Genomic DNA, 13,902 nt, shown 5'->3' with positions numbered 1-13,902 from the left:
TGATGGTATCTTTTGCACAAAGGAACTGATGAAGACCCATGTGCTTCATATGGCACTAAAGATATTTACTTTCAGCAAACCCCTTACAAGTTTAATTGTGAAATGTTGGTTTTCAGTGCCCCATTTATGGAGGTTAAGATTCATTTTGCCACTTCAAGTAAAACACAGCCTCATCACTACTGGCAGCTATTTGCACTTCCCTAGGACCCTGCAGCAAAACTTGTGTCATTTTACTTTAACAGTATATGAGAATGCAACAGATGGTACTCTGAGGGATGCCTTCCTTCATCTCCACATCCTGGGACTTTTCTAAAGAGGGACACAAATTTGCCTACTTCCTCTGCCAATGTGATTACCTCGTGCTCTTTTAAGATGCATCCTTTCTGTTCCATCTCACTGTACCAATGGTAATGCTTTGACAACTTGGTATGTGTTCGCTGATTGGTACGCTGCCAGACCTTTGCACGGCAGCAATACAACCAAGTTTAGCAGACTCCCAACATACAAAATGAAGTGTCATAAGGGAAACTCTACAAATTGGTGCATATTACATCTTTATGTACAAATGTTACTGATACGTTACTGAGTAATAACATTTCGGAAGCAGTCAATTCTCTTTTATTGCTCTGTACCATTGTTTAAATACATGTAAAATAAAAAAATCAAACACATGAGCAGAAAGGATACACATCAACTTCCATTTGGTGCTTGCTTCTGCTGATGGAAGGACAGGAAGAGGATGAGGACAAGAATGGGTTCCAACTCTGTCAAGTATCTTAAAAAAAAAAAAACTGAGGCAAATGTAGCAAAACGTTAATATATTTTAGATCTGGGTACCTGGTGAATGTTATTCTCTGGACTTTTCTATATGTTTGATGTAGTTAATACTTTCTAAAATGAGTAATAAAAGGTATCAGCCTCTGTGAGGGAAAGTAAGAATCAAAAGGCAAGGGCCTGCAATGCTAACTCTTTGAGCTCACAAGCAATGCATTTCTGTTACAGGGGCACACTCCAACCACAGCCTCCCATGCATTTTGTCACAACCAGCTGGGAGGAGACAGGACACGAAAAAGCTGTCCCTGAGAACAAAATCAGGGCTGGGAGAACAGCAGGACTTCACCCAACCTCTGCTCATCCTGAAAACCTCTGGTCTCACCATGGGGACCAGGTAGGAGGGAGGGAGGAGGCGGAGACCCAGAGGAGACCTGGGGAAGAGAGAAGGGGCAGGTACCAGGAAGCACTGGAATCTGCAACACTAAGTGATCATTTTTTTTAAGGATTTTATTTATTTATTTATTTTAGAAAGAGGGAGAGCAAGAGTGAGCATGAGTGAGCATAAGCGGGGGAGGGAGAGAGAGAATCCCAACGTTGGGCTCGATCTCACGATTCTGAGATCGTGACCTGAGCCAAACGAAGAGTCAGACGCTGAACCAACTGAGCCACCCACGCACCCCTAAGCGGTGAATTTAAAAAAAAGAGAGAGAGAGAGAGGGAGGGAATCAGAAGTTTAGCAGCTAAGGACAAAACAGAATCAAGTCAATCCAAGATGGTAATTTAGATATAAATGCCATCATGACAAATGTATGGCAGTCAGAGCCCAGTAAGTACATATATCTTTTTTCTATTTTTAAACACTTTTATTTTAGTGAATGGTGTCAATTTAGACTCTAGGGATAAAAAGCAGGTATCCTGGCCCTCAAGCAATTTATAAGTCTGCTATAGAGACAACATACAAAACATACACAACAAAAATAATAGGTAACATTTATTGCCTTGTTTATGCCAAGCAGCATCCAAAGCACTTTATGTATTAACTCATTTAATCTTCACAATCGTCTTATGTCTGAACCATTAATATTCTTACTATTTTACAGACAAGGAAACTGACATACACAAGAGGTTAAGAACCTTACTCAAAAACACACAACTAGTAAAGGCAGAGTCGGGATTGGAACTCAATCTGACCGTGGGACCCAAGCTTTTAACCATGACACTAAAAAAAACAAAAACAAAAAACAAACAAAAAAACCACCTATAGTAAACATACTACAAAGCGACCTGTATGTAGTTTTCAATTGTGACTCTAGCACATATGACCTGGTTGAATCTACACATAACCTAACCTTCAACTTTTCTCAAACTGCTTATTTTGGTGTTGTGGAAAGTCTCAGGTGAGATAGTAAATCACACAGCAATTACACCTACCACCATTATGACTGTAAATGGGCCTAAAAAATGTGACAAGGACCTGCTTGGGGTCATGCATCCCTGTAGATTTCTTAATCTTTACACCTAAGACCATTTGACTCAACTCAACTACAGACTCAACCTCAGTACCAAGATTAATCTGGTCCTTCATTGGAAGGGACTTAAGTTTTCGATAATTCAGCATCAAGCTCTAACAATTGGCTTTAATCCCCTAAAACTAAAACTCTTATTCCTAGTTCTAACTTCTGCCTCGTTCTCCTGTACCTTTTCTAGTCCTAAAGACTTAATATGTGCCATATGATTGGCATATATTATCACATTCAAACCCCACACAGGATGAGATAGGTTATTACTGCACTACCTTTGTGACAGATAAAGAAACTGGATAGAGAGAGGTTAAAATGCCCAAAGTCATCTAATAGTACCAGAATTTGAAGACAAACACAGGTCAGCTGGCTGCAATGCCATTATTTTTCCTGTATACTAAGCAGTTTTCAAGCTGTGTTCTCAGGATTCCATGGAGAATCCAGGGCTGTCAGGGAAGACTGAAGAAACAGAAGGGGTATGGCTCATCTCACTCTTACAGGTAAGTGTATCATGCTGATTGCCACATACTCTTTGGATTCCATGGAATTCTTTTATGCCTGCCTGCTTGCCTGGGCTTGTTTCTCCTATCACTTAGAGATGAATCATAACTCAGTCACCCCCAACCCAGGAGAGCCTCCTCTTTAGCAGATTATTTCCTTCCCAGGCTACCCCAGCATGTGTCTCTTAACCTTCTACTCCCAGGTCTGCCATAAAATAACTGGAAGTAGTTTTAACAATCATTTTAAAAATGGCCACCAATATATATAATAGTATCAACTCTGCCACAGTATAAAGATGATTAATATGGCTCACACAATCTAAAGTAGGGGATAACCCTCCAGATCATTTGTTGTGAGACTTAAATTTTAGGAATATATTTATACTTTATAATTCACTATTCATAATTATGAATTGGAGCATTCTAGAATATTTAAACCAAGTAAAATCTTATTAAGAAGACTTAAGCTGAAGAGCTACAAAGTTCTCTAAATTTTCTTCTTTGCTCAATTTTATGAACTCTGCCACATGTTATTTCTGAGAGCTGACCATATAACAGGTATGTGATAATATAACCATGTTTGAAGGCAAAGTATTCTTAATGTAATACTTAAGGTAATACTTTTGATTCCTTTCTCCTGCCCATATACTCACAAAGCGTATAATGACACCACACAGAACTACAACAGTCCTGATTTTTTTAATGAGAAAAATGTGACTGAGTTATAATCTGAAATATCCATAGTGACCTACCTGCAGTCTGACATGAAACCTCTTCATATGGCACTAGCAAAGTAAATAACTATCACTACCTTGCGGTATTATGACTACTCAGTTCCCATCCTTTGAAGCCAGGTAATTAAACACCATGGAGGTGCTGCTATTGTACTTCTCAAAGTATCCACAGAGCACCTGCGTTAAGAATCTCCTGCACCACTACTTAGAAATGCAGATTCCCGGGGCCTGTGAGCAACCTAAGGAATCAAAATTTTTCTAAGATCAAGAAATGTGCATGTTCTGACAAGCTCATCCAGGTACTGATTTGGAAATCAACAGTACAAATCCATTTACTTTTTCTTAACTATTTAAAGGAGAAACTGGTTAAAACAATCTTTGGTTAAAACATTTTGCTGATACTTAAAATTGCATGTATGTAGAGTGTTTGTCAGTATGTGTTTGAAAAAATTTAGGGACCAATAATAGTGATCAAAAGCAATAGCTCTAAGTAAATTTTCACTTTGCAGAAAGAGCTTTAGGACAGTAAAGGGAGTTCTTAACCAAGGGTCAATGATTAACTAACTAGTCTTCACTCAATTTAGCAGTCCACACAGTTTATTCAGCAATGTAACAGGAGAGAACTTCCATTGTGACAGACATAAGGCAGACACAGGGTAGATCTCTGGGGTACATCCTTTATACAGACGAACAAATAACTTAGGTTTCACAACATGTGGCAGGCATGATTTGTTGTATACCAACAGCTATTCATTCCCCCCTTCTCCCTTCCTAAAAGAGCCATGATTTTATTAGGGAGACAATGGGCCCTACCCAGGCACTGCTAACCCCCTTCCCCTTTGCTGGGCTTCCCAGGCTTGTGAACCAGTACCTTCTAAGGAGATGTAAGAAGAAATCTGTGAGGCACTTTTGAGAAAGACTTTTTTCCCAAATAAAAGACACAGACTTGAAAGGAAAAAGCTTTTGCTTCGTATTTCCAGCCTTTGATTGGGAATGAAATATCTGGAACAGTAACAGCCACACTATACTCACTGAAGAAACAACTATGAGGACAAAAAGCCACCACGATAAGGATCCCAGTGGGGAAGAACAGAAGAGCCTGGGACCTTAGGAACATTGTTCAGCTGCTACACAAGCACTGGATTATCTAGTATCTTAAGTGGAATTTAAAAATTGTGCAATGGCCTCTGAGATGTTTTCAGCAGATTTTTCTAAGTTTCTCCTTTACTCTAGTTCCATGATTCTCATCAACAGGTGAAGGCCAGAATGTGGTCAATGTCCAGCAAGACACTGTTAGTTCTCAGAAAGATGCTTCTGCATAGTGTCTATGGAGTCAAGCTTGGTAACTCCTTTTGTCACGTATCTCATAGTATAAGTACTTTTCCATTTCCAGAGGAGGACATTCGAAATTCAGTCACCACAAAAACAGGACAGCCTTTGCTATGTAGAGTCAAGTAAAGATAGTGGCATTTCTGCATGTTTGTGTGTATCCTGTGTAGATATTACCACTGGTTAACGTGTAAGAGGTGGAATGGAGAACAATGCAGTTTCTTACTAAACTATCTAGCTGTTTTACTGGAATAATCTATAATCCAGCTACAAAGATGCTTTCCCACAAAAGTTATCACTAAAAGTATCATTATGGTACACAGAGTACAGGGCCTCTCCTCCAGGACTATCCTGTCATACATCCGTAATAAGGCTGTGGAGCTTCTTAGGACGGGTAAGCTAATTCCAAAACATAGGGAACGTAGATTAGACTGGTTCTAGATGAACAGTCTGACTGGAATACTGATTAAATTCATGCTGAACAAAGTATGTGTAGCCGATGGGAGCAGATCCAACAATTTAAGCAATTCCCCAAGGCAGTGACAGTCCAGATCAGATTTAGAAAGGATTCATTTTCCCAGTCTTCCTTGAGCTACTAGTACAAACTCTAGAGTCTCCATAATTTTGACTGTTTAAGAAGTTACTTGTTTTGGCCAAGTTTTTTGTTCAAGGTTTTGTCTGTTCTGGTCAAGATTAATTGCAATGCAGGGTTAAAGCCAGCTACTCTAGAGTCGTGTATCCTTTTTCTAACCAGTGGAGGACCCAGAAGAAACGGGTGGCAAGCTTTTTCAAAGGTCCATCTAGTAAGATTTTGGGGCGCCCACTCAAGTGGGAAAGACCAAGGAAGAACAAGGCTTCTATTAGCAGGATTATCAGGGTAACACTCAGGGCAATAATCCGCTCTGTTAATACGGTCTAAGAATACTTGGTAACACTCATTTTCAACAAGTTCAGTTTGGTACAACCAATGGCCTAGTTCTAAACTAGGGAACCACTGTTGTCCACAGTCCGGGCAATGTGAATTATCTGAGAACATCTGGGCTTAGAGAGATAACACAGAAAGCAATGTAACAGTAAAAGGCAACAATGACAAAGAGAGATACCCAAATAACCAGTCCTATTACAGGTCTGGTTTAGCAATTTCTCAGTCCAACCAACAATACTTGGCGACCAGAGTTAAATTTGGCTTGCACCTCCGTGCAATTCTTCAAGATGTCGTTGTCTATTTTTCACTCAATTGCAACTCAGTCTCTGAACTCAGGGACCGATCCAGTCTATAATGTTATCAGTCACTCACTAGCAGCACAGATCTCAGAATAGCTCCTTCAAATCCCAGCTTCTCAAGAAAAGATAGGGCTCTAGTCTAAATTGGTTATTTTTCTTGTGTGTTATCAGCTGGTGGTGTCATGCAGAGGCACGTGGCTTACTCTGCTTTGCTGGTAAGTTATTATGTCTGCTTGGTGAAACAAAGGAGCTGACAGGTCCAATGGGTCTTTTGTGGGCGCTGGCACTCGCCGTTGTAATACACGTACCCAAGTCTTAAGGCCTTGGCACTTTACAATGATGTAAGGGGTCAGGAAAACCTAGTAGAGTCCTCTTGAGCGTGGATCCAATGAAGTCTTTCTTGGGAGGACCTTAATCAAGACCCAGTCACAGAGAAGTAGTCGATGCTGAGTTGGTTGAAGCGTCTGGGAATGCTTCACACACCTGTAAATGATAAAACTTCAGACGACTCATATAGGCTTTGAGTTGCTCACAATATTAGAAACATGCACTTGGAAATCATTTGGGCCAGTCAAGGTGGATGAAAATTGTCTTGTGGGTCTCTTTATGACAATTTCATAGGGGATCACACCAATTTATCCATTGGGAGTTATTCTTATGCTTATTTTGGGCACTAGGAAGGGTTTTGGTTCACTTAAGATTCATACTAGCTTGGGACGCCTGGACGGCTCAGTCAGTTAAGCCTCTGCCTTCAGCTCAGATCATGATCCCAGGGTCCCGGGATCGAGCCCCACGTCGGAAACCCTGCTCAGCGGAGAATCTGCTTCTCCCTCTCCCTGCTCATAAAAATCTTTAAAAAAATTTTTGTACTAGCTTAATATTTTTAGGATTATGTTTCTTTTTTCTAACTCCTTCTGCACTCTAGTAATAGTAAAGTCTGTATCATCATGTTTAATCTAGTAAAACTCTGAGATTTCCCGTGTATCTTTTCTGTGAAATGGGTACCATATATGGTATTCCTGTAATGTGTGGGATAACATTAACAATGGTGACAGCTTTTCTATAACAGACTTTAATCCATCCAGGAAAATGGATTACAAAATCATCAGGAAATCTTAATAGCTAACTCTAGGAAGTTGGGAGGAAATCCTTTTGAAGGCTGAAAAAGAAACCAAGAGGGGCATATCTCATTATCCACATCTATCTTAATAGGTTTATGCACATTACATGTTTAAGAAAGCAAGTAAGGTATAGTCTTGAGCAATAGTTCTGAGCAATTCTTGGAAAATATTTAGAAATCAGTTGGAATTTGCAGATACTATCATTTTTATACTCCTTCACAACACTAAATATAACAAGTAAAAAAGGTGGGGTCCTAGGATGTATGAACAACTACATAGCCACCGAGGAAGTGCTACATATCAGAATACGACATATACCTTGCTTTTCTCCAGTGTTCTCTTTGTGAAATCTGAGGCTTGATCCTGTGAGAGCACGTAGAAACACTGGGGAAGGCGTGAGTGCTAGAACTGTATAAAGATTTGGCCTGAAAAGCAGAGGAGTGACAGCCTTAGTTGTGGTCAGACAAAGCATTTTCCTTACAGACTGTCAACAGCAGCTGTGATTCTCAGATTTTAAAATGGCAAGTTTAGGGCGCCTGGGTGGCTCAGTCGTTAAGCGTCTGCCTTTGGCTCAGGTCATGATCCCAGGGTCCTGGGATCGAGTCCCACATCGGGCTCCCTGCTCGGAGGAAGCCTGCTTCTCCCTCTCCCACTCCCCCTGCTTGTGTTCCTGCTCTCGCTATGTCTCTCTCTGTCAAATAAATAAATAAAAAATCTTTAAAAAAAAAAAAAAAAATAAAAAATAAAATGGCAAGTTTAAAAGGCAACCGAAGAGCCTCTGACAGTGCTGCAAACACAGGGCTCCTATTCTGAGAGCCCAGGATGAGGGGCGACAGGTCAGTGACGGTACACTGAAGTACTTTTTGAGGTTAGGTAACACTGTACGGGTGTGGGCTACCAACTCAGCTCCTCAGGCAAAGTTAACAGAAGGTATGGCAGGGTTCCTGACTCAGTAACCTTTGTAGTGACAATACAGGGCATGACAGATTTCCCTGAGCGTCTACTGACAAGAGCCACCACAAAAGTTTCAGTTGTTGAATTAGGAAATCTTGCATGTTTAGTACATGGAACAGATAATGAATAAAACCCACACAACCATGGGGTTCAACATAAAAGTTAATAATAAAGTTATACGGCTAAGTATAACATTGAAGAGATAAAGAATTTGGGGTTTTTAGAGTGAGAAGGAGATATGCAATTGAAATCACAACAAGATACTATTTCACATCCACCAGACTGGCAAAAATTAACAAGTTTGGAAACTGGGGTTGTATATACTCTAGGCAAAACCACCCCACCACCCCCAGGCAGTGTCAGAGCCCTAAAGCTCCAAATACTCAGAATAAATCCACCCTCCCCCAACCTTCATTTCTCCAACTTCAACAGTCAACAAAGCATTAGAGCTCCAAGTATTCCCGAATTAAGAGAACTTTAGTGTTCCTTATGTTTCAGACAAGACAGCCCCTCCCCTGGTCCTCCTAAACCACCATGGGCAAGAATCAAAAGGGGACCCCAAAGCACTAAGTGCTCAGAATAAGATTACTTATCCACCAGCCTCCTCGCTCAGGAGGATAGCCTTACCACTAATAAATGAGTAAAGAGGGCCTCCTGAAAATGCTCCCAGCATGATTCTCAAACTTCACTGCCCCCCTGCCCCACTCATAGCTTCACTACCATTTTGGCTTGAAAGAATCAGGACCGACCAATCTCATCATACCTGTAGCTCTGTTTATGGTGACCACTAAACCAAGCCCAGGGCTTCCTGGTTGTACTTCATCGCCTTAATCTCTAATCCCCATATGGATCCAACAGCAGCCAAGATAACATCCCCTTCTTGCTTTACATTTTCCATTTTGATATATTAAATATTCTAGCTATTTGTTTCTATAAAAATATACACTCCTTGAGAACAAGGTTTTTTGTCTTTATTTACTGCTGTACATGCCCAATAAACAAAAGAACAAAAAGTAATTTGAATCCTTATACCATAGAAGCATAAATTAGTACAACCACTTTTGGAATTAATTTGGCATTACCTAGTAAAGCTAAAGATATGCGTTTCCTACAACTCGGTAATTCCACTCTTAAGTATATACCCTAGAAAATTTGCACATTTGTGCTTAAACACATGAATGAAAATATTCATGGTAGTACTGCATGCAATAACCAAACAGGAAAAATGGCCACGAACAGTAAAATGGATAAATAAATCGAGGTACAGGCATACCTCGTTTTATTGCACTTTCCTTTACTATGCTTCTCAGATACTGCATTTTTTTTTTTTTAAAGATTTTATTTATTTATTTGACAGAGAGAGACAGCGAGAGAGGGAACACAAGCAGGGGGAGTGGGAGAGGGAGAAGCAGGCTTCCCGCCAAGCAGGGAGCCCGATGCAGGGCTCGATCCCAGGACCCTGGGACCATGACCTGAGCCGAAGGCAGACGCTTAACCAACTGAGCCACCCAGGTGCCCCTCAGATACTGCATTTTTAAAAACTGAAGGCTTGTGGCCACCCCGCATCAAGCAAGTCTGTTGGCACCATTTTTCCAACAGCATTTGCTCGCTTTGTGTCTCTGTGTTACATTTTGGAAATTCTCACAGTATTTCAAACTTTGCCATTATTAATTATATTTTCCATGGTAATCTATGATCAGTGATCTTTGATGTCCCGACTGTTACTGTTTTAGGGTGTCTGCGACCATGCCCATGTAAGACAGTGAACGTGATGAATGTTGTGTGTGTTCTGACTGCCCCACTGACTGGCTGTTCCTCCGTCTCTTGCCCTCTCCCCGGGCCTCCCTATTCGGAGACACAACAATACTGAAATTAGGCCAATTAATAACCCCACGATGGCCCCGAAATGTTCAAGTGAGAGGAAGGGCTGCACGCCTCTCACTTTAAATCAAAAGCTAGAAATGATTACGCATAGTGCAAAAGGCATGTCCAAAGCTGACAGGCTGAAAACAAGGCCTCTTATACCAAATAGCTGAGTTGTGAATGTGAAGGAAAAGTTCTTGAGGGAAATTAAAAGTGCTGCTCCAGTGAACACACAAATGATAAAAAGTGAAACAGCCTTACTGCTGATACGGATGGTCTGGAATGAAGATCAAACCAGCCACAACATTCCCTTAAGCCTAAGCCTAATCCAGAGCAAAATCCTCACTCTCTTGAATTCTATGCAGTCTGAGAGACGTGAGGAAGCAGCAGCAGAAGTCTGAAGCCAGCAGAGGTTGGTTCATGAGGTTAAAGAAAGAAGCCGTCTCCATAACATAACAGTGCAAGGTGAAGCAGCAAGTGCTGATGGAGAAGCTGCAGCAAGTTATCCGGAAGATCTAGCTAACTTCCCTAATGAAGGTGGTTACACTAACAGCAAATTTGCAATGTAGATTACAGCAGCCTTCTATTGGAAGAAGATGCCATCTGGGACTTTCAGAGCTAGAGAGGAGAAATCAATGCCTGGCTTCAAAGGACAGGCCAACTCTTGTTAGAGGTTGAAGTTGAAGCCGTTGTACACTGACCATTCCAAAAATCCTAGGGTCCTTAAGAATGATGCTAAATCTACTCTGCCTGTGCTCTCTAAATGGAAAAACAAACCCTGAATGACAGCACATCTGTTTACAACATGGTTTACTGAATATTTTAAGCCCACTGTTGAGACCTATTGCTCAAAAAGAGATTTCTTTCAGAATATTACTGCTCACTGACAATGCACCTGGTCACCCAAGGGCTCTGAGGAAGATGTACAATGAGATTAATGTTGCTTTTGTGCCTGCTAACACAATGCTCATTCTGCAGCCCACGAATCAAGGAGTAATTTAGACTTTCAAGTCTTATTATTTCAGAAATATGGCTATGACTGCCATAGAGAATGATTCCTCTGATGGATCTGGGCTAAGTAAATTGAAAACTTTCTGGAAATGAGTCACCATTTTAGATGCTATTAAGAACATTCCTGATTCACGGGGAAAGGCTAAAATCAACATTAACAGGATTCTGGAAGAAACTGATTCCAATCTTTATAGATGACTGAGGGGTTTCAAGACTTCCGTGGAGCAAGTAACTGCCGATGTGGTGGAAATCGCCAGAGAACTAGAATTAAGAGTCAAATCTGAAGATTTGAGTGAATTGCTGTAATCTCATAATAAAACCTAAATGATGTGGAATTGGTTCTTTTGGATGAGCAAAGAAAGTAGTTTCTTGAGATGGAATTTATTCCTGGTGAAGACGCTGTGGAGACTGTTGAAATGACAACAGAAAATTAGAGTATTATATAACTGTTGATAAAGCAGTGGCAGGGTTTAAGAGGACTGACTCCAATTTTAAATGAAGTTCTACTGTGGGTAAAATGCTATCAAACAGGATCACATGCTACAGAGAAATCATTCATGAAAGGAAGGCTCAACTGATGCAGCAAACTTCACTGTTGTCTTATTTTAGGAAATCGCCACAGCCATCCCGGCCATCAGCAGCCATCAACATCGAGCTAAGACCCTCTACCAGCAAAAAGATTATGACTCACTAAAAGCTCAAATAATGGTTAGCATTTTTTTTAGCAATAAGTTATTTTTTAATTAGAGTATATACATTTTTAAAAAACATAATGCTATTGCACGATTAATGCACTATAGTATAGTGTAAATATAGCTTTTATGCACTGGAAACCAAAAAATTGACTTGACTCCCTTTATTGAGATATTTGCTTTACTATAGTGGTGGGGAAAAAACCGTCATTATGGCTGTACAATGGAATATTGCACATACAGACACAGATGAAACTCAAGAATATTAAGCTAAAAAAATAAAAAGTGGAACGTCCCCTTCCACACACACACACTTATACAGTCTCCATTTATATAGAGTTTTAATATATTATTTAGGAATATTCAATAAAACTATAAAGAAAAGAAAGATAAGCACAAGGATGACCATTACCTTTGATGGGAGAAGAAAGGGGATATGATTGGGGAGGGCATACAAACTATTTCAAAGATAATAATTTTGGGAGGTGGGCTGATGGGGTAACTGGGTGATGCGACATTTAGGAGAGCACACAATACAATGAGCACTGGTGTTATATAAGACTGATGAGTCACTAAACTCTACCTCTGAAACTAATAATACACTATAAGTTAGTTAATTGAATTTAAATTTAAAAAATCTAAAAAAACAAAAAATTTTTTTAACTCAGTGGAGGTACAAGGTTCACTGTATCCTAAGTCCTAACAGCTTACAAAATCTCTATTCAATATGTTATAATTTTAAAAAAGAGTAGAGTGGAAATAGCAATGGGCTAGAAAAACAGGTTTAGCAAAACCAAAATTCCACTTTGTGGCCAAGAGGAGCAGCAGTAGTTACTTTGCCCAGAGGATGACTAATATATGGAGGAAAAAAAGAGACTACAGAAGAAATAGATCGGGATGCCTGGGTGACTCAGTCGGGTAAGCGTCTGCCTTCAGCTCAGGTCATGATCCCAGGGTCCTGGGATGGAGCCCCGCATTGCGCTTCCTGCTCAGTGGGGAGCCTGCTTCTCCTCTCCCTCTGACACCCCCCTCCCCCGGTTGTGCTCCCTCCCTCTCTCAAATAAATAAAATCTTTTTTTTTTTTTTTTTTTTAAAAGGAAGGATATAGATCTTCATTTTTCTCATAAAATTGTAAGCAACTATCTCTTCATAGAAATCAAAGAAGCCTGGGGCGCCTGGGTGGTTCAGTCGGTTAAGCATCTGCCTTCGGCTCAGGTCATGATCCCAGGGCCCTCGGATCGAGTCCTGCATCGGGCTCCCTGCTCCTCGGGGAGCCTGCTTCTCCCTCTGCCTCTGCCTGCTGTTCCCCCTGCTTGTGCGTGCTCGCTCGCTCTCTCGCTCTAATAAATAAAATCTTAAAAAAATAAAAATAAAAGAAGCCTACCTAATGCTGGTATGGAAAAGAAAGTTTATCTAGGCATATTCCCATCAAGGCCTGCATCTGTGTGCAAGGATTTTATTTCACATGGTGCCTTTGTGCTAAATTAGAAAAAGGAACCCTTCCTCCAAGTAAGCAGTAGCCCAGAGAACCTCACGTGGCCAGGTATTCCACAGTAATCCTTTGTCTGTGAGATAATTATGCTTACTAACAATAACTAACATCAAGTACCACTACCAGTTCTAAGTACTTTACATGTATTAACTCATGTAATCCTTACAATAATCAATTTTATAGTTAAGGAAACAGAGAGGTTGAGCAACTTGCGAAGGTCACAGGTCACTGCAGAGAAATCAGTATCTGAATCCAGGCAGAATGGTTCCAGACCCTGTACTCTTAGCTACTAAAGATACCGCCTTTTTGAAACAGCAACAGTTAAAAGCTTTAAAAAGCCCCTTCACAAGCTGTTTGCTACTCTTCAGTGGTGTGTATATACTGAGAAAATCACCTACCACAATTTTCCACAACCACAGAAAAAGATCTAGGATAGGTTTAGGGAGTCCTGAATCCCCTGAAATTACATCGAGATTTTTTATGTACAGTTGTGCTTTTTTCTGGAAAGAGAATACTTTTAGACTCCCCAAAACCATTAGGTTGTTAATGGTTCCTAATCATTTTACTACCAAATGTAATTTTTATCCCAGCACACCCCTCCTCAGATCTCATTTTGGAAGGATGTCTAAACAACCAGCATTCTTGTAATAATTTCATTTTCTCATTTTTATTAATCAGACGTCTGCCA

The 13,902-nt window shown here is 40.4% G+C and overlaps 2 protein-coding genes across 5 annotated transcripts in view; both read right to left on the bottom strand.

Annotated features, from left to right (window-relative positions):
- LOC118540711 (torsin-1A-interacting protein 2-like) overlaps window positions 1-13,902 on the bottom strand; it is a 46,870-nt gene that overhangs the window by 21,295 nt on the left and 11,673 nt on the right. The window contains exon 1 of one of the 4 annotated variants that reach the window (XM_036099996.2): window positions 6,390-6,525. The exons of the other annotated variants lie outside the window; for them this stretch is intronic. The gene's annotated coding sequence lies outside the window, so the exon portion shown is untranslated. Of the gene's footprint in view, window positions 1-6,389; window positions 6,526-13,902 lie in introns of those variants that run through there. 4 annotated transcript variants of the gene reach the window in all.
- LOC118540713 (torsin-1A-interacting protein 2) lies at window positions 1,753-6,390 on the bottom strand. The gene has a single exon (XM_036100000.2). The coding sequence runs from the start codon at window positions 5,891-5,893 to the stop codon at window positions 5,498-5,500; it is 396 nt and encodes a 131-aa protein (XP_035955893.1). The 5' UTR covers window positions 5,894-6,390; the 3' UTR covers window positions 1,753-5,497.

The sequence above is a fragment of the Halichoerus grypus genome, chromosome 7 (assembly GCF_964656455.1).
Source record: "Halichoerus grypus chromosome 7, mHalGry1.hap1.1, whole genome shotgun sequence".
Classification (NCBI taxonomy): domain Eukaryota; kingdom Metazoa; phylum Chordata; class Mammalia; order Carnivora; family Phocidae; genus Halichoerus; species Halichoerus grypus.
This window is presented reverse-complemented; position numbering and strand designations above follow the sequence as displayed.

Excerpts from the sequence above, each read along its gene's own strand:
- LOC118540713 (XM_036100000.2), bottom strand. The coding sequence starts at position 5,893 with ATGTTCTCAGATAATTCACATTGCCCGGACTGTGGACAACAGTGGTTC.